Below are 23,350 nucleotides of genomic sequence, written 5' to 3' on the forward strand. Positions count from 1 at the left end.
AGACTAGCGGCCTCCCTTTCTCATCAGTGCAGATCTATAGAACACCCCAGAAAGGATCATTTTCCTGGCTAAGTCCCACATGGGTACCCTTGTGAAAGACTTATATGCTTTCCTCAGAGCAAGGAGAGCCTGCAGAGAGTCCGTTTTGACCTCAGCAACCATAAGATACAAACCAAGGAAACTGATTACCTCAAACATTTGGGGTAAAGACCTTTTTCCCACTGGAACTGGTCCAACAGATCATAGCCAGAGCAACCACGGAGAATGGGAACCTTCTCCAAAAGTGGAGCATGAGATCAAAGAGGAAATCTTCCTCAGACGGAGGTCCTCAGCCTAAAAATAAAAAGGCAAGGAGACCATGCAGATCTGCACAACTTTCTGCCGTGACTACGACCACGTCACTTTCCAGATGGTCCCTCAACAACTGGTGGCTCAGTCGCCAATCTTTAACCCCAACTTTGTGAGGCAATCGACTTCCTTTCACCTTAATCCAGAAAGGAAACGGCCCAAGAGAAGTTCACCCGGAGATAACTCCTCCGGGCCCGAGTAGGACGTGGTCACGAAAACAAATCCACAGGACCCCACACCCAAAGAGGGGTTCCAGGTAGGAGCCAGACCGTATCACTGTCGGGATCGCGGGACCTTCAATCCCTGGGCCCACAGCCTATTAACGAATGAACTCGGGTGGAAATGGAACAGATTTCCACCCAGTTTTCCAAAATTCTTTTAACACTCCACTCCCTCCTGAGAAGACTATACCTCAGAACTCTTGAACAAAAAGGTAATAAGGAAAGCGAAGTCCATCAAATTCCAGGGAAGGCTGTTTTGTGTTCCCAAGAAAGACTCAGACAAACTCAGTCATTCTAGACTTGTCTCCACTCAACATGTTCATCGAGAACAAGAAGTTCCGGATGCTTACTTGGCAACACATAAGGACCCTTCTACCAAAAGGAGCAAACACAGTCTCAATAGACCCAACAAATGCTCATTGGCATCTTCTATTGAGCTGCTCTTTCTCCTCCTACCTAGGATTCATGCTACAGAAGATGTGATTCTTCAGAGCAATGTCCTTCAGAGTGAATACAGCCCCAAGGATGTTCATGAAGCCGGCAGACGCAATCATCTAGCAGCTAAACTCCGAAGGAGTTCAATTACTAGTATATCTAGTTGATTTGACCAGTATGGGCAGCATCCAAGACTACTCGTCTGCAGGCAGCCAACAAGGTGATCCAGTTCCTGGAACACCTGGGTTTCAAGATCAATCACAAGAAGTCTCGCCTCTCTCCAGCTCAGAAGTTCCAATGACTAGGAATCCAATGGGACTTAAAGTCACACCACCACTCCATTCCATCCAAGAAGACGAGAGAGATATAGGGGTCTATCAGGAGACTAATCCGTCACAAGGGGATTTCAAGACGCCATCAGGAAAGTATTGGGCTCTCTCCAGTTCGCAGCAGTGAAAGACCCAGTGCTAAAAGCACGTCTAAAAGATGTCAGGAGTCTGGAGAAGATACGCATCAAACGCTTGAAGAGATCAACTAAGGTTGACCACGACCTTGTTGCGCACGCAGTTAAGGCCGTGGTCAACAGCCAAGAGCCTAGCACAGACAATTTCCCCATAACCACCACAACCATCAGTGATGATACACACGGATGCCTCCTTGGAAGGATAGGGAGGCCACTCTCATGAGAGAAAAGTGCGAGGAAATTGGTTGCACCAGTTGAAAACCTTTCATATCAACATTTTGGAGGCTTTGGCAGTTTTCCTGACGAAGAAACTATCCCGCAGAGCAATCCACATCAGGTTGGTCCTGGACAACGAAGTGATAGTAAAATGTCTAAAACGACAAGGCTCGATATTAGCCATGTGATATTAGCCATCTTCTATCTGGCAAGGAAGAAGGGATGGCACCTATCAGCAGTTCACCTACAAGGGTTCCACAACGTGATGGCGGATGCTCTATCCAGGCGAAAGCCCAGAGACAGAATGGTCCCTAGATGCAGACTCATTCTCCTTCATCTCGGAAAAAGTCCCGGAAGTGCAGATCCACCTCTTCGTAACAAGCGACAACAAGAAACTACCTCGTTACGTAGCCCCTTATATGGCCCCTCAAGCAGAGGCGATGGACGCCATGTCCCTCAACTGGAACAGGTGGAATCGCATTCACCTGTTTCCACTAACCAATCTCCCGCTAATAGTCCTCGATAAGCCAAGATCCTTCAGAGGAACAGTAGCAGTAGTGACCCCCAAGTGGCCCAAAAGCAATTGGTTCCCTCTAGTTCTAGATTTGAAACTGAAGCTGTTTCCTCTGCCAGATCCAGTATTATCCCAACTGGTCCAGAAGTCGACTGTCTACGCTTCATCCTCGAGAACCAACAACCTACATCTCATGATTTTCTCGCCCTAGCGGCGAACAAAAAGTTTGGAATCTCGAAGGATAAAGTTGACTTCATCGAAGAGTATAAGTCAAGTTCGACTAGGAGACAATAGGAATCGTCAGGGAAGAAATGGGTTTCCTTTGTGAAAACAAGGAAACCGACAGTAATATCAATAGATTTCTGTCTCGCATTCTTCATATACCTACACGAACAAGGCCTGGCTTCTACTACGATTACCTCGTGTAAGTCGGCCCTGGCTAGACCACGTCTGTACACCTTTGAAGTGGACCTCTCTAGTGAAATCTTTAATAAGATCCCAAAAGCATGTGCTAGACTCAAGCCAGCAACCCCACCAAAGCCCATCACGTGGTCCTTAGACAAAGTCTTGCACTATGGTTCGAACCTAAACGATGAGGATTGTACTCTAAAGGATCTAACACAAAAAATCATTTTTCTGTTGGCAATAGCCTCAGGGGCTAGAGTTAGTGAAATAGTGGCCCTATCCAGAAACAAAGGCCATATTCAGTTCCTAGACATAGAAGAACTGAACCTCTTTCCTGATCCTGCCTTTCTTGCCAAGAATGAGCTACCCACTAAGAGGTGGGGTCCTTGGAGAATCTGCCCACTGAAGGAAGATGCCTCTCTGTGCCCAGTAGTGTGTCTTAAGGTCTATCTTCGAAGAACTTCAGACTTCAAGGGAGGACAGCTCTTCAGAGGCAAAACTTCAGGATCAAACCTATCCCTAAGACAACTGAGAGCGAAGCTCACCTACTTTATTCGCAGAGCGGATCCTGACAGTACACCCGCAGATCACGATCTGAGGAAAGTTGCTTCTTCGTTGAACTTCTTTCAACATATGGACTTTGAAAGACTCTGCTCATACACTGGGTGGAGATCATCCAGGGTCTTCTTCAAACACTATGCGAAGCAAGTACATGAAATAAAACATTTTGTGGGGGGGGTAGTGTCATTAAACCCGTCGTCTAGTGATGCGATGAACAGTGGACTGTTTAGGGACTTTACAGTGCATCGGGTGCATGGATATACTTACCTTCTAGTGCAAATCATAACGATGATTAACATACTGTTCCATATAGGTGCATATCTGACCGATAACACCACTGCCGAGTGAACGTTTGCGTCACAGTGTTTATGCATTTCCAAAAATCTGAACAAGTCAGACAGATTTGGTTTCACATCTCCATTGAGTGGCATTATTCCGATAATGAAATTATATATTTTTTCTACAGGAGAAAATATGGACCCTGATATGTCTTAATGCTGGATCAGATTCATACTCTTATTTTAACTACATTTGATAATTTAGTTGCAAAATAAAGATACTAAAACGTACTTGCGTCTTATTACTGCTACAGACAAATAAAACATGATAAGAGTTTTATTTAATCCCTATAAGGGCCTAGAACTTGAAATCAGGATAAAGATTTCCATGGTAAGTAAAGGTAAGCTCTAAAGTTTTCCCTTCTGTTCCTATGGAAATACAAACCTTGAATCCTTATTTTCAATGTCGACACTTTCCCTGCAGAGGGCAGGAAGCACTAAACCAGCTCCAGGCTTAGTGGGAATGACAGTTACCTGGAATTTCACATACAGGTCTAGAAGACCAGATAAGGAAATCCATTCAAGGTAGAATGCACATACAAAAACCCACAGCTATAGTAATTTCAAGTTAATTCTCTGGTATGCTTCCATCAGGACGACATGGCCCGAGACCAAAAAATGGATTTTGAGCAAAGTGAAAAATCTATTTTTGGGTGAGAGTGCCATGTCGTCCTGATGGACCCACCCTTTTGCTGACCTCTCCCAAAATTACTTTATCTACGGGCATTTCTGCTTAACGACAAGAAAACGAATGGCGCCGTGGTAGTAGTACGGATGGAAGTCCACCGGGTACCTAGAACGGCACCCCCTTCTTTTGCCACTCTTCCCCCTTACATCAAAAAGTTAAATCTATTCGGGGTGAAGATTGCTATGTCTTATCTAGAATACGTCCCCTGATATTATGCGATATCCTTTATTGGATACTCGCACCAGGATTTAGAATCCTGGAGACCTTCAGTTTATTTCTCTGGGAGTATCACTGTAGCAAATATCCCTTAGAAGGCTACCTAAAGGAACCCTTCCATCAGGACGACATGGCACTCTCAACAAAAAATAGATTTTTCACTCTGTTCAAAATCCATTTTGGGACCTGTATTACATGGAGTTAACATTGATAGAGTAGTTTTTCAAGGATCCTACAGAGCAGAACTCAAACCAATGTGGTGAGGTCAATTTCTATAAATTCTCACCCTTCCACTTATGGGTAAATTTCTCCTCCTTAGATGTACCAGAAAGGAATCGATTTCATTCAAGGGATAGCATAACACATTCCAGAAGGACTACCAACCGGAAATGAAAACCTTAAAACAGAATGACAAGCCTTTCAACCAAATTCCATTTGGGGGGAGACTCACTTCTTCACCGTTTGGGAAAGCCTGCACCCCGACCTGTGAGTACTGGCTGAGGTTAAAGAAAGTTACTTCCAACACTCTCTTATTAAAGAAACCAATTCTGTAAACAAGTTATCTTGCCAATAAAGCAAAAGTTCAATTGCTACAACAAGAAATTGTGAAACTTCTAGAGAAATATGTGATAAGAGATCATAAACCCTTTCCCGGGGTTCTAAATCATCTTATTCCTAGTCCCTAAAAGCTCAGGGGGTTGGCAAACAGTTCTGCATGTCTTACCATTCAACAATTTCACAGTCCACACACAGTTCTCAATAAATACACCATCAACTGTTGTGAGAGTAATATATAATAATAAAAAAAAAAAAAAATGGATGTTCTCGATAGACTTCTACGATTCACACTTTCACATTTTGATTCATCTAAATTCAAGGAAATACCGTCACTTTGTTAATAGAACAAAGGTTTATCACTTCAAGGCCTATATTTTAGCCTCAGGTGTTCAGAATTATGGCCCCCATCTCAAAATATTATTACTTGGACTAAGAGTTTTTTATACCTGGACAATTCGCTGATTTTAAGCGATTCATTAAAGAGGATCCAAGTCCAACAAATCTGGTTGCTTAGGTAATTGGATTGGTTAGAGGTAATAGTAAATTTCAAAAAGTCCCAACTCAAGAAATGATAATAGCAAGAGTTCCTTTTTAGGTTTAACATCAGAAAAGAGGATCAATTCATTTCTTCTTTTGCTGCAAAATTTCAAAACATTGGGAGCCCCTGTCGGTGCTAATGTTGATGAGGCTTCTAGGAACCATGGCCTTCTTAGGAAAATTTGTCTCACTGGGCCAGCTGAAAATAAGGGTTTTTCGATTTCTTCAAGTCACATTGGAACAAGAAGACTGATCTAGATGCCGTAGGCTAACTTCCACTGATGATAAACCAATTTTTGCTACTGAATTAGCGAGACAATTATAGTCAATTGTCACACGGAGTTCAAGTTAAAAATCACAGACTTGTTTCTGTTCACAGATGCATCACAGGAAGGGTGGGCAGCAACTCTGGATCATATACATCTCTCAGGGAAATGAACTCCACAGGAAACAAAACTATACATCAACTGCCTAGAGTTACTACCAATATTCAACTCTTCAAGAGTAGGAATTACTAGTAATAAGTAAAACAGTATATAGTAGGTATTTTCGGACAATAAAATGGCACTGGCCTAAGTCACGAACCTATGGGGTACAATATCTTCATCCCTGTATCGGATAGCAGATGAACTGTTATCGTGGATAAGTCTAAGAGTAATCCCTCTACTAACGCATTTCATTCTGGGAAAATCAAACATATTTGCAAACTACCTAAGCAGGAAAATCAGATTTTGCCAAACAAATAGCCTCTACGCCAGTTGATGTGTTCAGAGATTTGGAAGTGGTGGGGTTGCCTGAATGTAGACATGTTTACCACATTGCTGAACAAAAGAGGTAAAGACATGTTTACCACATTGCTGAACAAAAGAGGTAAATGTTTTTTGTTCACATTTGCCAAAGCCCTTAGCTTGGAAGGTAGATGCACTGTCACGAGACTGGTCAAATCTAGATCTTTACGCATTCCCTCCGTTTGCCATGATTTGGCAGGTGTTAAACATTTTCAGGTTCTTTGTAAACTGCAGGATGAAGCTAATAGCTCTCCTTTTTGGCCACAGAGGAAATATTTTACAGATTTGTGAAACATGTACTGTAGTTGGTGCATCCCAGAAGGTTTCTGTACCGAGTCAATTTGTGTAAACAACCAATATCAAAGGTGATACATTCAAAGCCATCCATGCTACATCTGACTGCATGGAAACTATCCATTTCAAGTCTCTTTAGACTATATTATTAAGAATGTGTCCTTGACTAGGAATAGCTTGGATAATAATGTTAAATCTTTTTGGTTTCTTTCTTACAAGAAACTTTCTATTTCAACCATTAAAGGATATAGATCCATGCTTCTGTCCCACAGCATTTGAGATTAGATATGCCCATTTCAGGTATTATAGCAGATATGTTCAGATCATTTAGTACTGAAAGACCTCTAGTAGTAGTTTGCATGTCGTTTCAGAGTATTTAAAAGGGATGTGATTTGAAGTTAGAAAATCTCTCTCTTTAGGATATAAGTACAGTACCAAAAATATTTTCTTCCTGTTGGCATTAACTTCGATTAAATACATAAATAATTTAAAATCATTGTCTGTCAAGGTAGGATTTGGAGAACACCATATAATTTCGTCCCTTTTTTTTCCTCATTTCAGAGTAAAAAATTATCTTGAGGCTAATTGTCTCCCACAATTCTTTCACATCCTTTCTCTAAAACTGGATGAAGGCAATTCAGCAGAAAATTTTTTTCTTTATCCAGTAACAGCCATACATCAGCATTTGGAAAAAAACAAAAAGTCCTAATTTGTTCTGTGGGATTAAGGTCCCTCATTGATGGTTAAAAAATTGCTATGTCATTCATAGTTAAAAATTTGGTCACAGAATCTCGGAAGGAATTAGTTCCAAACATAACAAACGGCTTGAAAGTGAAGGTACATAGTAGGAGTGCAGCTTCTTCCCTTAACTTTTGTAGAAATCACTCTATGGAAAGAGTTTTGGCAGTAGCTCAATGGCACACCAAGTCTGTTTTTTCCATAAATTATCACACAGAAGTATGGTTTGCTTGTGAAGGCAACTGGGCTTTAGGCCACACAGTGGCAGCAAGGGACATAGTCTAAGTAATTTCCAGTACAGTTAATTTATTACACTCTTATCTATAAATATGTGGATATATCTAATATTCTATTTAGAATCAATCAGAAGTATTGGATAGATCAAAACTACAGTAATATTTAGAGACAACATACAGTCCACCGGTATTTTAAATTTCTTATGTAAACAATCTGGAGTCCTGTATTTCAAACTGCATTTTAAATGGTTTGACTAAAGTAATCTAGACCAGGTTATTAATACTTGAAGCTAGTTGCAATACAGTAATGGTACTTAAAATTATCCCTCTCTTTACTTCAATTGTGCCCCATTTCAAACTGTGGGAGTTAGCAATATGAACAAGCGAAGTTCCTAGAAATTAACAAAATTTCAATAATAAGTTTCTTTTATTTCTATACTCACCGGATGTACATATACACATCCCCCTCCCCCCTCCTCCACATTGACTCATGATATCAAGAGGAAGGGATAATTTCAACTTTGAAACTGAAGACACAATGAATATCTGGTGCAACAGTTCTGGCCGTATTACTGCCTACTGCTGAAAAGTTCCAGTCTTTCTTTCAGGGTATGTATTTATTGAGGAAAGAAATGGGAAAATTTAGAAATTTTAAAGGCAAGTGTCGATTAAACCGAGCTCCTGGAGAAGAAGCAATATGAACATCAGGTATGTATCGAAATAAGAAACTTTACTATTAAAATTATATTGTTTACAGTAATGTTACAATTCAATTTTTGGGCTCAGGTCATGTCGTCCTGATGGAAGGTTCCTATAAGTAGCTTTCTAAGGGATATTTGACTACAGTGACATTCCCAGAGAATTTACCTTTAGGTCTCCAGAATTCTAACTCCTGGCGCGAATATCCTTAAAATTTCTCCTAAGGATAACGCATAAATCAGGGGACGTATATCTTGATACGACACATAGCAATCTTCACCCCGAATAGCGTTTTCGCTTCGAGGGGGAAAGTAGCAAAATTTGAAGGGGAGCCGATATCAAGGTTACCCTTCCTCCCTTACCACTCTGAGTATCCAGATGGCGCTGTACGTCGCCGCCATGTTTATTCCTATATGTGTAGCGGCATCTCTCAGTGATTTTCCTGGTTATCTCTCTCATTACACTTTGGTTTTTTTGCGGATATCATGGAATCTCCAGCTTCTTCTGCCTCTGGAAAGATGAGTATTTGATCTTTATATAAATTTTAGCTCCGGCCTCACAGTGAAATTAGGTTAAATTAAGTGAGGGAGCTTTGCTTTAACCGGTGACATGGACGCTGTCGTTCATAACACACAAGTTATTTAGTTAGCCTGAACGACTTTCCCGGTATTAATAGCATGAATATTACGAAGCTATTCAGTCTTCTTTGCTAGGAAGTTATTTATATTATGCCGATTGTATTCTTGATAGTTTCGGCGATTTAGGTAACCGAACCTTGCTCGTGCTAGGCTTCCTAGCCTATGCATTTTAGTTTACTTTCATGCATGATATAATAGACATTCCTAGTGTAATAACAATTAAAAATGAAGCTATTTAGGCAATTTATAGATGTAAGATATTTTGATTACATATATATTCCTTTTCCTCTGAGATCATATACGAGAGAGTTTCGGCGATTAAGGTAGTCGAATCTCACCCGCCGCTAGGCTATTAGCCTAGTGGCTTTAGTATACTTTCATACATGTTCCCAGTTTACCCTCGTGTATCATTTATCAATTCAGGCGAAGATAGATATCTCCTAGAATTATTAAATAAACCGATACTCGTCTCCAGTGGAGATTTAAGGGTAATCCCTTCTTCCCTCTCAGTGCAGCCTTAGGCTACAACTCTAGCCTAGTCTTGCCATCGAGTAGACATTCCGGCTTGATTGCGTTAGCATTTTCTGTCTCTTCCCTTGGCCGGCAGATAGCAGGCTTTGGGTTTCGGTCAGAACCTCAGAGTATATAGTCTTTTTCCGGCAGCCGGCCGGCAGGGTGAATAGTCATTCCCTGACGGACTAGCTGCCGGCATACGAGGCTAGACCTCCCTAGGCCGCACTTGAAGTGGTTGCATGATGCCGCCACCTTCTCCCTGCGGTCTAGAAGACTAGTCCTGTGCTCGCAGACCCTAGGCTGAAGAATAGACATTCTTCTTCCGCCTAGGATGGCACCGGCAATGGAACTCTGTTTCTCCTATGTTGAGAGGAGGCGGCAAGTCTGCCACCGGCCCTTAACTATGTTGGCAATCCCTAAGTTGGAGAATAGATATTCTCCTGCCGCCTAGGACGGTGCAGATATTGAAATAGAGTTTCTTAGGGGTGTGGTAGGACCGGCAACCCTGCCCGCTACTTCCACACCTCATATAGGACCCTTTTCCCTCCCCCCTCTGTCCTTTAGTGATAGCCTAGCCATCGCAAACCTTTGGCTGTCGTCCTACAATCTCACCGCTTGCTGGCGGGTTGTGGGGCCGGCCGGGGCTCCTACATGCAGCTGCTTAGTCGCTCAGCCTTCCCTTATGGATGCAAGGCTTTGGGAAAAGCTGTGCGGGCTGGGTTGGCTGCCAGTGGGAGACCCCTATACTGTAGTGTGTTCTTCAGTCCTCTCTTGGACTGCCATCCACATACCAGGGGCCGGCAGTGACCGGCAATGGTTTGTGTTTGGATGGAAGCTTGAATGATACATTCTCCCCTTCCACTTGAACCCTCATTCTGGAGGAAGGTAGTAAGACTAAGTACTTACACCCTTATTTATTGTTAATACACATTTAATAAGGTACCCTTCACTCCTTGCTTTCTCTCTCTCTATCGGCTAGTGCCGCTGGGTACTAACCTAGCCGGCTTGATGCTGCCGGCCACTACCCCAGCCGGCAAGGTGCTGGCTGGACTGGTGCGCCAACACTACCCAGCCAGCCGGCCCAACATGCCGGCTAAAACTACAGTATATGATTATACAGTAGCCAGTATATTTGCAGTATAGATCATTGCAGACAGAAAACTATAGTATAAATTATACAGTAGTTATTTTCCAACATACCCTGTGTATCCATGCACAGTCTATTGTTGAGACCAATTATATATGGAAAGAAAAGATTTCTTTCCACATACTGATAGATGATCATTTACAATTTACCCACATTATTCAAACCTTTGGAAAGTCAGTGTTAAGTTACACTTATCTATCCTTACAGGTTAGAATTCTTCCATCGGGTTTCCTGAATAGGAAAACTCTAGGGTTTAATTATGGGGGAGGTCGCAGCAATTGGCTGGACAGGAAACACAAGTATGTGTCTTTCCTAATTCCATTCTAGCTTGTCTATCCTAAGCTACATGCAATAAATATGCAAAAATATTAATGATAATATTTTTATAGTTTGTCAGGTGAGATGAACTACCGCATACTCATTTAGTTTTCCTCTCTTTACAGGAGGACCATCCCAAGTGCCTTAGAGTCTTCTGCAAAGTGATGAGCAAAGACTTCTGTGCCTGTGAAGAGTGCAGGGCTCATTCTCTCTGCTCCATCTCCAAGGGACCTCTGAAGTACTGGGACCCCCAGGATTGCAATGTTTGCAAGGCCTTGGTTACTGAGGCTTTCGATGACCCAAGACAGCGGAGTCAAGGGATGCAGCACGAAGTAAGCTGCGCAGATGGGTTCGTGGCTTTCAAAAGAATGCCACGGGGCCTTACCTTCCGAATGAACAGATGCGTGCCTGTCTGTTCCCTAAGGCATGTGTGAAAGTTGTTATACCCCAGCTTCAACCTGAGATCTCTTGCGTCCAGATGTCCGTAGATACGGACGTCTCTGACGCAATGAAGGACATCCACCTAAATGAGAGGATGTCGGAGGTGTCTGAGGACACTGAGAAGGACCTTTTAGAGGCAGGTCTAGAAGAGGAGTCTACCCTGGCTCCTGAGACTAAGAGGATGACATTGAATTGGAGTTCGTTTCGTCAGTTCCAGCCCCAGAACCATTACCCTCTACATCACCTGCTCCTCCATCAGATGACATGAGTAAAGCCTTGGCTAGTCTCATGGCTATGATGGAAATTCTTCGTTAGCAGAACGAAGAAAGGAACGCTGAATTGAAGAGAAGGATGGACCATCTCGCCGCGTCCCGTGGGTCTCAGAGGAGACTCAACGTGAAAGATCTTCCACCTTGCTCTGATGTGAACCCTTGGAGGCATGCAGAATACATGCCAATTACCAACAGGAAGATTTTCAAATCGGAAAAGCGGGGGGCTGTCCTCAAAGAGGATGTCGACTTCTGGCCCAGCTTTAAGTCTTACCCAGACTGCTTCGTCCGCTTGAAGGCGGAACCTTTGTCTAAGGAGGAGACAGAACCAAAGGAGGTCATAGTTCTTGACCATGAAAAAGCTCAGACTCTGTTGTCAAGTAGCCTGATAGGCAAGGGCTTCACTAATTCAAAAGTGCTAGCCCTTAGCAAGAAACACCTCTCCTTTCTTGCTCCAGCCAACCTAGCCTTTCCCTTTACTGCAAAAGGGTTTAAGGCAGTTATGTAGGCAATAGAGGCAGGCAAACCTTGCCCTACACTTGAGGAGTGTAGACCCTTATCCCTAGCCCAGCCTACGAAGGATAAGAACTGGAAGGAAATCTACCTTACCTTCTCAGACAGAAGTTAGAGGCAGATATTGCTGGACGCCAGTTCAGCAAAAACCTCCCTAAGCTGTCTGACTTTCTCTTGCGTGGGGAGCAAGAGACAAGGAGAGACTTAGCGCATCCCTGTCCCTCCAGATTTGCTTGGAGGTAATGGCAAGCGACAACAGACACCAAGACATGAATATGGTCATGGCCAAATCACATCTGGCTACGCTGGTCATAGACCTATATGGCTTCGTTAAGGCCAGACGCGCATGTAGGGAGTTCGTGTTTGCTTCAGCTGCAGTGAAACACGAACCCAGGCAGCTGATAGCCTCCAATATCTGGGGAAAAGACCTCTTCCCGAGCGAAGTGGTCAAAGAAGTAGTGGACAAGGCCGGCAGGGAGAATAGAAATCTTCTCCAGAAGTGGGGCATGTCGGCGAAGAGGAAATCTTCCCCAGATGAGGGTCCCCAACCAAAGAGGAAGACGGAAAGACCCAGGTTGCCCTCTCGCCCTGTCAGACAACAGCAGCAACAACTTCCCGCAGTTCCCATGACCGCGGTGCCCCGGATGGTGGCAGAACCCCAGCCAACTTACCAGATGGTGCCTCTTCAGCTGGTTGCCCAGTCACCAGCATTTACTCCTGCGTATGAGAGGCAGACCACTACCTTTTGCCCTAAAGGTAGAGGGTCGAAAAGGGGCTCCTCTAGATACCCTCCAAGAGGAAGAGGGGGTAAGGGAGGACGCGGTCAAGGAGGCACGACCTCCGGACAGTCGAAGCAGTGAGATGCTTCCGGTAGGAAGAAGACTCCAAAAATTTCAGGATCGCTAGACCTTCGATCCTTGGGCCCACAGCCTAATCAAGAACGGACTAGGTTGGAGCTGGAGGACAGCTCCACCATCATTTCCTCAATTCTAACAACACTTCACCCCCCTCCTGGAAGAATACACCCGAGAACTCTTGAGCAAACGGATGACAAGGAGGGCAAGTCCATCAAATTCCAAGGAAGGCTGTTTTGTGTTCCCAAGAAGGACTCAGAGTCATTCTGGACTTGTTGCCACTCAACAAGTTCATGAAAAACAACAAGTTCAGGATATTAACCCTTCAACACATAAGGACCCTGCTGCCAAAAGGGGCGTACACAGTCTCGATAGACCTGGCAGATGCCTATTGGCATATTCCAATCAACCGCCCCCTCTCCTGCTACCTAGGATTCAGGCTACAGAAGAAGAAATACGTCTTCAGAGCCATGCCCTTTGGACTAAATATAGCCCCAAGGATTTTTACAAACCTTGCAGATGCAGTTGTTCAACAACTATGCCTAGAAGGTGTCCAGATAGTAGCCTACTTGGACGACTGGCTGGTGTGGGCAGCATCCGAGACGGAGTGCATGCAAGCATCCAAGAAAGTTATCCAATTCCTGGAACATCTGGGATTCAAGATCAACGTCAAGAAGTCTCGATTATCTCCAGCTCAAGAGTTTCAATGGCTAGAAATACAATGGAACTTAAAAGTCACACCGTCTCTCCATTCCCCCAAGGAAGAGGGGAAAGATAGCGGGATCTGTCAAGAGACTACTGAAATCCGACAGGATATCAAGACGCCAACAGGAGAGAGTACTGGGTTCTCTTCAGTTTGCATCAGTGACAGACTCGGTGCTAAGAGCACAACTAAAAGATGCATCAGGAGTCTGGAAAAGATACGCATCAAACGCTCGAAGAGACCTAAGAAGACCGATACCGACTCAACTACGATCACTTCTCAAGCCATGGTCGAAGGCCAAGAACCTGAAGAGGTCCGTGCCCTTGCAACCACCTCTACCTTCAGTCATCATCCATACGGACGCATCAAAGGGAGGATGGGGAGGTCACTCCCACCAACGGAAAGTCCAAGGGACTTGGTCTTCTCTATTCAAGACCTTCCACATCAACGTTTTGGAAGCAATGGCAGTCTTTCTCACGCTGAAGAAACTGTTCTCTCGCCATTCAGTCCACATAAGGCCCCATACGAGGACCCTCTAGCGGAAGCGGTGGACGCCATGTCCCTCGACTGGAACAAATGGAACTGGATTTACCTGTTCCCTCCAACCAACCTCTTAATGAAGGTCCTCAACAAGCCGAGATCCTTTCAGGGAATGGCATCGCTAGTGGCTCCCAAGTGGCCAAAGAGCAATTGGTTCCCTCTAGTATTGGAACTGAAGCTGAGGCTGGTCCCTCTGCCGGACCCAGTACTGACTCAACAAGTACAGAAGTCGACTGTCTTTGCTTCATCACAGAAAACCCAAAACCTTCATCTCATGATTTTCTCTCCTTAGCAGTAAAGAAAAGGTTCGGGATCTCGAGAGACAGTATAGACTTCTTAGAAGACTTTAAGTCTAAGTCTACTAGAAGACAATATGAGTCATCTTGGAAGAAGTGGGTGGCTTTCGACACTAGAAGACAATATGAGTCATCTTGGAAGAAGTGGGTTGCTTTCGTCAAGGCAAAAGGACCAAAAGAAATCTCACTGGACTTCTGTTTATCCTTCTTTATCCACCTTCATAAACAAGGTTTAGCAGCCAATACGATAACAACGTGTAAATCAGCCTTGACTAGACCTCTGCTATACGCCTTCCAAGTAGACTTGTCAAACGAAATCTTTAACAAGATCCCTAAGGCATGCGCGAAACTTAGACCTGCAGCCCCTCCGAAGCCCATTTCATGGTCCTTGGATAAGGACCTACACTTTGCTTCAACAGTGAACAATGAGGACTGCTCTCTGAAAGACTTAATTTAACCCAGAAAGTTATATTCTTGTTTGCTCTAGCCTCGGGGGCCAGAGTTAGTGAAATAGTAGCCGTATCTAGAAATGAGGGCCATATTCAGTTCACAGAAGTGTGAGAACTGAATCTCTTTCCTGACCCAACATTTCTTGCCAAGAACAAGCTACCTACCAAAAGGTAGGGTACCTGGAGAATCTGCCCTCTGAAGGAAGATGTCTCACTGTGTCCAGTGGAGTGTCTAAAGGTCTATCTTCATAGAACTTCAGACTTCAGGGGAGGACAGCTCTTTAAAGGAGAAACCTCAGGGGTCAAACCCATCCCTAAAACAACTAAGGCCTATTTCATTCGCAGAGTGGATCCTGACAGTACAGCCGCAGGTCATGATCCGAGAAAAGTTGATCGTCGTTGAATTTCTTCCAATACATGGACTTTGAGCGTCTTCGCTCATACACTGGATGGAAGTCATCCAGAGTGTTCTTCAAACACTACGCGAAGCAAATGCAAGAGTTGAAACGCTTTGTGGTGGCGGCAGGTAGTGTACTAAAACCTGTCGTCTAGCGCTGCGAGGAACAATGAATTGATTGGGACTGTCAAAGTAAGGGTGAAGGTGTTGACATTTCACAGTGCAATACTTTAAAATAAGTCACCAAGGTGACACTATGGACTGTTCTAGTTATTAAGGTGAAGAAACATAGAGATAACACTTGTGCCGTGTGTTCTTACACAGTGTGAAGAGACAATCAATACACGGAAATGCATATTCGAAAATTTAATAAATTTCAGTTTCAATGGCCCTAACACATTTTATCTTTCAGGTGAAATAAACATTTTCTGGACTTTGATTGTAGAACATGTTTCTTATTGCATTTATTAACATTGTTATGTATGCTGATTTTGCTGGTTATTCATTACCAATAAATACTTGGTGTATTTGCGTCTTATTTCGCCCCAAAATTGATTTCAATAAAATATGTAAGAGTATTATTTTCCTTTAATAAACTGCATATGGTTATACGAACAAGATATATAGCTAATACCTTTGTTCTTATACAAGTACAAACTTTACCTGGCTACGCATATAGCGAGACCTGTATGCTCTTGATGCTATGTTTGTTCATATGGTATATGCAACCTCGAGACTTCTTTCCTATGTCTAAAATGACTCTTCCCTGCAGGGGGCAGGAAGCACTAACATGGTTTATGATGATAGCAGTAATGACGTATAACGGTAATGTCATATGTCTCTATGGTCTGGATGACCAAGGAATAATTGTCCTGAGGTTAAGGCACATTTTGAAAATCCACAGATACAGTACTTTCTAAATAATTCTCTGGTAACCTTCCATCAGGACGACATGACCTGAGCCCAAAAAATGGATTTTGAGCGAAGCGAAAAATCTATTTTTGGGTGAGATAGCCATGTCGTCCTGATGGACCCGCCCTCCTTTTCTATAGAAAAGGCCTTGGCAGGATCCCTCCCAAAACTACTATATCTGTAGCACCTTGCTACAATGAATAAACATGGCGGCTCCCCTTCAAATCTTGCCACTTTCCCCCTCGAAGCAAAACGCTATTCGGGGTGAAGATTGCTATGTGTCGTATCAAGATATACGTCCCCTGATTTATGCGATATCCTTAGGAGAAATTTTAAGGATATTCGCGCCAGGAGTTAGAATTCTGGAGATCTAAAGGTAAATTCTCTGGGAATATCACTGTAGTCAAATATCCTTTAGGAAACTACTTATAGGAACCTTCCATCAGGACGACATGGCTATCTCACCCAAAAATAGATTCTGTTTTTAGTTATTGAAAAGTTTTGTATATATGAATTTATTCAATGACAATATGGGCAATTAAAAAGATTTTTTCATAAAAATTTAGACAAAAGATATGAACACAGAGACAATGTGTTCTGAGATAGAAAAGCTGATTTAAGATCTCAACAATGTTTAAACATGTAATGAAAATTGGAAAAAAGCATTTAGGCAAGAAAATAGTAGTTATGAAAGTAATAGACTATTGTATGGGGCAAAGAAAATTATTGATGAAAAGTATAGATAACCATTCTGGCACAGTGTAAAAGAGAAAATGATGGAGACACCTTGTTACACACCCCAGCTGATAAATGGTAAACCTGTCAAAAATATTTATGAAGATAATGTGGTGACACTTTATATATACACTGGTGATTTTGTTTGATATCAGAATTAAACACTGTGGATAGAAATGATTCAGCTCCTTAGAAACTAACAGCCATTTGATAACGTGTGTTTCTGTGATTTGAAGTTATACATTTGTCAATATTTTTTCATACTGGTATTTTCTAATGAATATTTTAAAAATTTGAAAAACATTAATAGGTATTCATGAATATTGTTAGCATATTTGGAAGTGTAAACTGCACATATAGCCTAGCATTTGATAAGTTACAGTAGGTTAGATTAGCTGTAGATGGCATTCACTAAATTTGGTTGGGAACCTAACGCTCGCCAAATTAAAAAGGTCAACTCTACTACATATATATTATAAAACAATAAGAAAAATGCACATGCCGAGATATTTAATTTAATAAGACAATCTTTCAATTATCCCATTCTTTTAGTCTTACAACTGTTACTATAGAGCTTACGTTGCTACATATGCCCTAACATTTCAACGAGCTTGCTCCACACTTCTGAGGTTCCCCTTTTACCGAATTCTATAGTCCTTTGTTAGCCATTTTTACGGACATTTCTCTCCAATTTGAGGTTGTGGAATACAGTATACTACTTGCTACAGTGTCATTAATTTCTATAAACTAGCTCTTCTGATAGGAAACTTCATTACTTCCTTCAAACTTAAATCCATTTTTCACTACTGCTTATAACATTCATTACCTTGCCTTATATAAATTATATGATAAAGCTATCCCATTTTGACATTCATTATTGTATTCCAAATATACTTACATTAAATTTTACAGTATTTTTCTTTACTATATCAAGTTTCAAGATTATACCCTCAAATTTTTTAGTATAGCCCAATCATCAGCGCCCTTCCTAAAGGTAGAAATTTAGCATATACTAAATAATATGGAGTTTAAATTAGTTTTTTATTCATATGCCTACTTTAAAATATTATGCTTGATTACTTCATGTTTAAAGATAGATTTCATTTGCCTAAACATATTGGCATTGCTGTGCACACAACGTTGCCCTCAAATATCATTCTAAAAGCTATGAAGGTTTGTAAAATACTAAATTTATTTGAAATAATGTAACCTAAACTTGTTATCAGTGTTACAGATTCTTTTTACCATCATTCGTGAAATTTCTTTATACATGGTATTAAATAAATGCAAAATACTGTAATTACACCATAGAGTTTAAGAAGGATTTTAATGTATGAGCAAGCTAACTTATCAGAGGTATCAAAACTTTACAAACTAGACCTAAATTGCATAAATACAATCTTCTCACATCCTTTGAGAGGTGTGTCCAGCAATTCAAAGTAAGTACTGGACTATTCAGGGCTTAGAAGCTTTTTCTTTATAAATTACGTAGCAAGCTAATGACAATACTGATGTCCAATATTACATAAAAAATGTTTAAATATATTTTTGAAAAAGAAAAAAATACATCCCCAAAAGCAAAATTCAAAACTCAGGAATTATATCTACAGATACTTTCACTTTGAAACCTAAATCTATTATTATTATTATTATTACTAGCTAAGCTACAACCCTAGTTGGAAAAGCAAGATGCTATAAACCCAAGGGCTCCAACAGGGAAAAATAGCCCAGTGAGGAAAGGAAACCTAAAGCTATTCAATTCTTATAATTACAGTATAGCATAATTCAATCACACTGTTCAGATACTGTACTGTAAAGGTCTTCAACTCTCACAAGGCAGACTTGGAAAGCATGTTCTTGTAACAAGTAGACATACTAAAATTTTATAAATGTTGATAATTCTGAAAAAAATATTCTTAAGGGGCTGTGTTCCAGACTGATATTTTACACCAAGCAGTACTTTATACTGGATATTACTTCTCTATCATAATAATCAAGTTACTGTTTTCTTTTTATTACAGTATATTGCATTGAAATAAAGGATCTATAAATAATAATATTTCTAATGTACAATCATGCAAGGCAATTACTTAGCATTAGTAGTTGCAATTAATGAGGAAAGTTACCATGTACTAAAATAACTTGCAAATTAAAATATGATTAATACTGTACATCAATAATGCCAAAAACTTCTCCAGAATGAATGACTTCACATAGTAACTATGACCTCACCAAGTTTCAATGGTAGCGCTTCTCAAAAGTGAAACCAAAAATCATCATCTGTCTATCTACCATGACACTCCCAATTTTGGGAAGTAACTTGACCTAAAACAAATTAAAAGAACAAAAGGGGATTCATCTTCTAAACTTTCCCATCTATCTGACAAGGGACTCGGCCAAGTTTGATTGGTACTGTTAAGGTTACAATAAACAAATTTGAAATAATATATATTGTCTTTTTTCCCTAATCCTACAAAACTTCTAAAAAAAAAATTCAAACCTGCATTTAATAGCGAGGCTTTTCTTTCAGCTTAAAAAACATTAAAATTAAACTTTCAATTAAGAAAGAAAAATCTGTCTTATAAACAATTCGCATATTCAATGGAAAAACTAAATATATTGCTTAAAACAAAGTTGAATTATAGTTCATCTGACTCAGCTGGAACAAAGTACTTTTCCCTACAACCAACTGTCCATCGCATTTTAAGCTAAATTTTTCTGAAACTGCTACTACATCCCTTTTCCGCCTACATCTAATAAGCATACATTTCGAGTACAGCATTTCTTGTCTTTTAAATTAGCGACATTGTGGCTATATAAAATGCAGTTTTCTATTCTCTCCACTTCCCCCATTTAGTTTTTTTATCAATACATACATGAAATATTTTGTAGGCAAGTATTGTACTGCACTGTATAAGATGTTACAATGTATATGTTTTCAGTTCATAAAATGCAATGATACTATAGTACTTAAGCTCATTTTAATCATGTAATGAAATATTTGACAAAACCACGAATTAATTTTTTGTTGCATATGTACAGTATATGAGTAAGTCATTTATCATACAAGTATCCACCACTTTTAGCTTGCTGATGATAAAAAAAAAAAAAATGGGAATGCACTAACATGGAATTAAAAAGTTGGCTGATAAAACGTGACATACTACAATGGGCTCAAATAAATTGCCCGTTAGATTCTTAGTGGATGAACACAGAAGTTGAACTTTCGTTAACTATTAGCAGAGGCAGTTTCTGTGAAATTCATTGCATAACTATCAGGGGTTGGGGTGTCAAATCAGCCCATAGATTAATTATCAACAGCGCACAAAATGCGTATCAGCCAATAAAAGATGGGCATACTATAAAGTTTTGTTCCCCCCCAGGGTCTAAAACTATATATCTACACAATGTAATGTATATAACTTTTACTGTAGTCTAAAAAAAATCAACCATACATAGTAAAACACAAGATCATACTAAGAGTCATAGGATAAGCGAAGTTCTCAAATTCTACAACTGCAACGTGAAATATCATGAAGGGGCTCTATCTTATTCGGTAGCTTAAGAGTTAAAATGACATCTCAAGAAAACACTAAACATCAAGTTCATTTAAAAAATTTCTGGTAAAGTTTTTGGCCTTTTCCACGTAGAATGGTAATGATCTCTTATTAGAAGTGATCACTTGGGGCTTGAGAAAAAATGACTAATGTTACACGAGTGATAGCATTTTTTTTATCAATAAAACTGACAAATTTATCAAACCATTATTTACTCAATGCTGTCCTTAATCAATAACTAATGTTTAACTTCAAAAGCCATCCTTGTGTGTTTCGTGTCTCCAAATGGAAATACAGAAGTACTGTACAATAATTTACAAGACGGCCAAGTTATACAGAAATGAAATATCACAAAGTACAGCAATGAACTAACAAACAACACAGTAAATACTTACATGTTTAACAACTGCTATTTTGGCAAGACTGGATTAAGTCAATTAAAAATGTATACTTCATATTAAGTGTATAAAGCTACACGTGCAATTCAAGGGTAATGATCAAGAGAAAGGATGAGGATGAAATTTACAAGCGACACATTCAGTTGTCAGGGTGGATGAGTCTGTACATATGGCAAAATCAGCTAGAGTGATAAGCAAAAGACTACAACAAGCACAGTTAGGAGAATTATAAACAAAGCTAAAGAAGCTGATAAATACTTGACTTGACATAAGCAGCTCAACATGACCAGTCAGTTAAGTAACCGTAAGTTCAAACTGCCAAAGATGCTACTGGCAGCATGAATGAATCTCTAGTATCAACTGACATGGCTTGAGAAAAAAAAAAAAAAATGAAATAAGGTTAGACTACCTGATGCTGCATATGATGCTAGTGTATGAAATGAGGGACAGTCAGAGGACAGGTACCTGAGGGGGAGTAAGAGTGAAGTAGCGGCTGTTCAAGGTGGTGTTGGTGGTGGTGGTGATGATGGTCGGGGGGTTGTTGGAAGGCCAGGTGTGGTGGTGGTGAGGTTTGGTGTTGTTGCTGCTGCTGCTGCTGCTGCTGTTGATGCTGCTGCTGCTGCTGTTGTTGTTGTTGTTGTTGTTGCTGAGGCTGCTGCTGTTGCTGTTGTGGTTGCGGCTGCTGTTGTTGCTGTTGTGGCTGCTGCTGCTGACTAGGGGAAGGGGAGGCTGGTCCTCCCCCTCCCCCACCACCTGTGCTCCGGGCACCTACGTGAGCCCGCAGTTCATTTCGAGTGTACTCACTGAGCATGCCATTCCCTCCTGCACAACCACCAACAAGGAATCATGAGGCAACCAAAAGAAAGTTAAATAGCAACCAGCTAGGATTCATACTGCAACCAAAGAGGAATTTATGCTGCAACCAAGAGGAAATGATTGGGTAAACTATCACGTAACTGTTAAAGGCCCCTTGAGCTTAAGAACATCTAGCAGCAATAGTAAACTGTGTTAAAGTTATCTTCATTTTTTGGAGGTTAAGCAAAAAATAGAATAAAATGCAAGTCAATGAATGAAAGGGCTAATGATCACCAATGCATGAAATTATTCAATATACATTCACTTGGGTACCTGTTTAAGGCATTACTGTACAAAGACTGGTTAGCTTTCTTATATTATTCATCTGCACCTGCTGTAAACTGGAATAATGACTAAACAAAACATAAAATAACAAAACACTAAAACATCACAACAAACAAGAACTCAAGACAGAGAAACCACAGATTATTAATGATGTAGGGGAACCAATTAGGAAAAGGTATACTGTATTTGGGAGGTGGGAAAAGGTCAAGGTACAAAGGAATACTTTACACACTCACATACATACATACATACACACATACATACATAAGTACAGACACACACACACAGGTACACATACATACATCTATGAGTACACTTGGTGCAGAAGACCATGTCTAGAATGATTAAGCTTCACACCATGTCACGTAGGGGACAACATGTATTTACTTTTTATACATATGTCAACCCACAAACAGTTAACTCCACTACACAAACGACTTCTAATGCACAGAAATACCAGCTGAAGCAGAGTTTAGTATTACTCCACAAGATGGGTTAACCAACTCACACAAATTAAGCTATTCTGCCAACAAACACTGAAATCAGTGACCAACCTTTCAAGCAAAAATCAATACTTCTGTTAAAAAAAAAAAAGTAACTGACTTCAATGAGTGCTTCCCAAATTGCACTACTGCAAATTACTTGCATATTCTAGGTTGTCACTCATCTCACAAGAGAAAGGCATAGCTATCTTTTAACACACAACATCACTAATACTTCTCTGCTCGTATTATAAAACCACAAAAGCACAGATTTGTTAAATTGTAAACAACACAGCAATGCACTGTGTTTCAAACCAGACAGCAAATGACTGGTTACAAAATGATTATGGCTAAAAAAGGTCCTTCAATACACTTTACTTAAGTCAACAACACTACTGAAAATATTATGTCTAGTTTTCTTTGGGATGAATAGATCACACTGAATACAGGAATCTTGTCAGTAACTGCCTGATAAACATAGGTTAAAAATTTTATCTTTGTATGCTGAAAGCAGTGAATGACTCTGAACTCCTGTAAATGGTTTATAAACATTTGCTTATACTATTCCTAATTCTGATAATAATTCTTAAAAATATTTGTATCCTATATTATTAAGTACATGTAATTGATGTGAAATAATATCTAGTTGGCTTGACTTTTTTGGTATAGAATAAAAGTCCTGGGGGTACTATTATTATCATCAAAGGCTTGCTCATCAATTGCTTTTTACTCGTAAGTGGCAAACATTGATTATGAAATACAGTTCCATTTCACATTTTATTTATTTTGAGTA

The 23,350-nt window shown here is 40.5% G+C and overlaps 1 protein-coding gene and 1 long non-coding RNA gene across 11 annotated transcripts in view; one reads left to right on the forward strand and one right to left on the reverse strand.

Moving 5' to 3' along the window:
- LOC137629738 (uncharacterized) overlaps nt 1-8,362 on the forward strand; it is an 86,480-nt gene extending 78,118 nt beyond the window's left edge. The window contains exons 2-3 of the long non-coding RNA XR_011041598.1: nt 4,725-6,334; nt 6,371-8,362. This is a non-coding gene — a long non-coding RNA (uncharacterized lncRNA). The remainder of the gene's footprint in view (nt 1-4,724; nt 6,335-6,370) is intronic.
- The window catches only part of LOC137629737 (nuclear receptor coactivator 2-like), a 250,735-nt gene that overhangs the window by 16,692 nt on the left and 210,693 nt on the right, over nt 1-23,350 (reverse strand). For 8 of the 10 annotated variants that reach the window (XM_068361326.1, XM_068361323.1, XM_068361330.1 and 5 more), the window contains one exon: nt 21,401-21,757. The exons of the other annotated variants lie outside the window; for them this stretch is intronic. In XM_068361326.1, the coding sequence (XP_068217427.1) occupies nt 21,401-21,757 (357 nt within the window). The remainder of the gene's footprint in view (nt 1-21,400; nt 21,758-23,350) is intronic. 10 annotated transcript variants of the gene reach the window in all.

Source organism: Palaemon carinicauda, chromosome 37 (assembly GCF_036898095.1).
Source record: "Palaemon carinicauda isolate YSFRI2023 chromosome 37, ASM3689809v2, whole genome shotgun sequence".
NCBI classification, from domain to species: domain Eukaryota; kingdom Metazoa; phylum Arthropoda; class Malacostraca; order Decapoda; family Palaemonidae; genus Palaemon; species Palaemon carinicauda.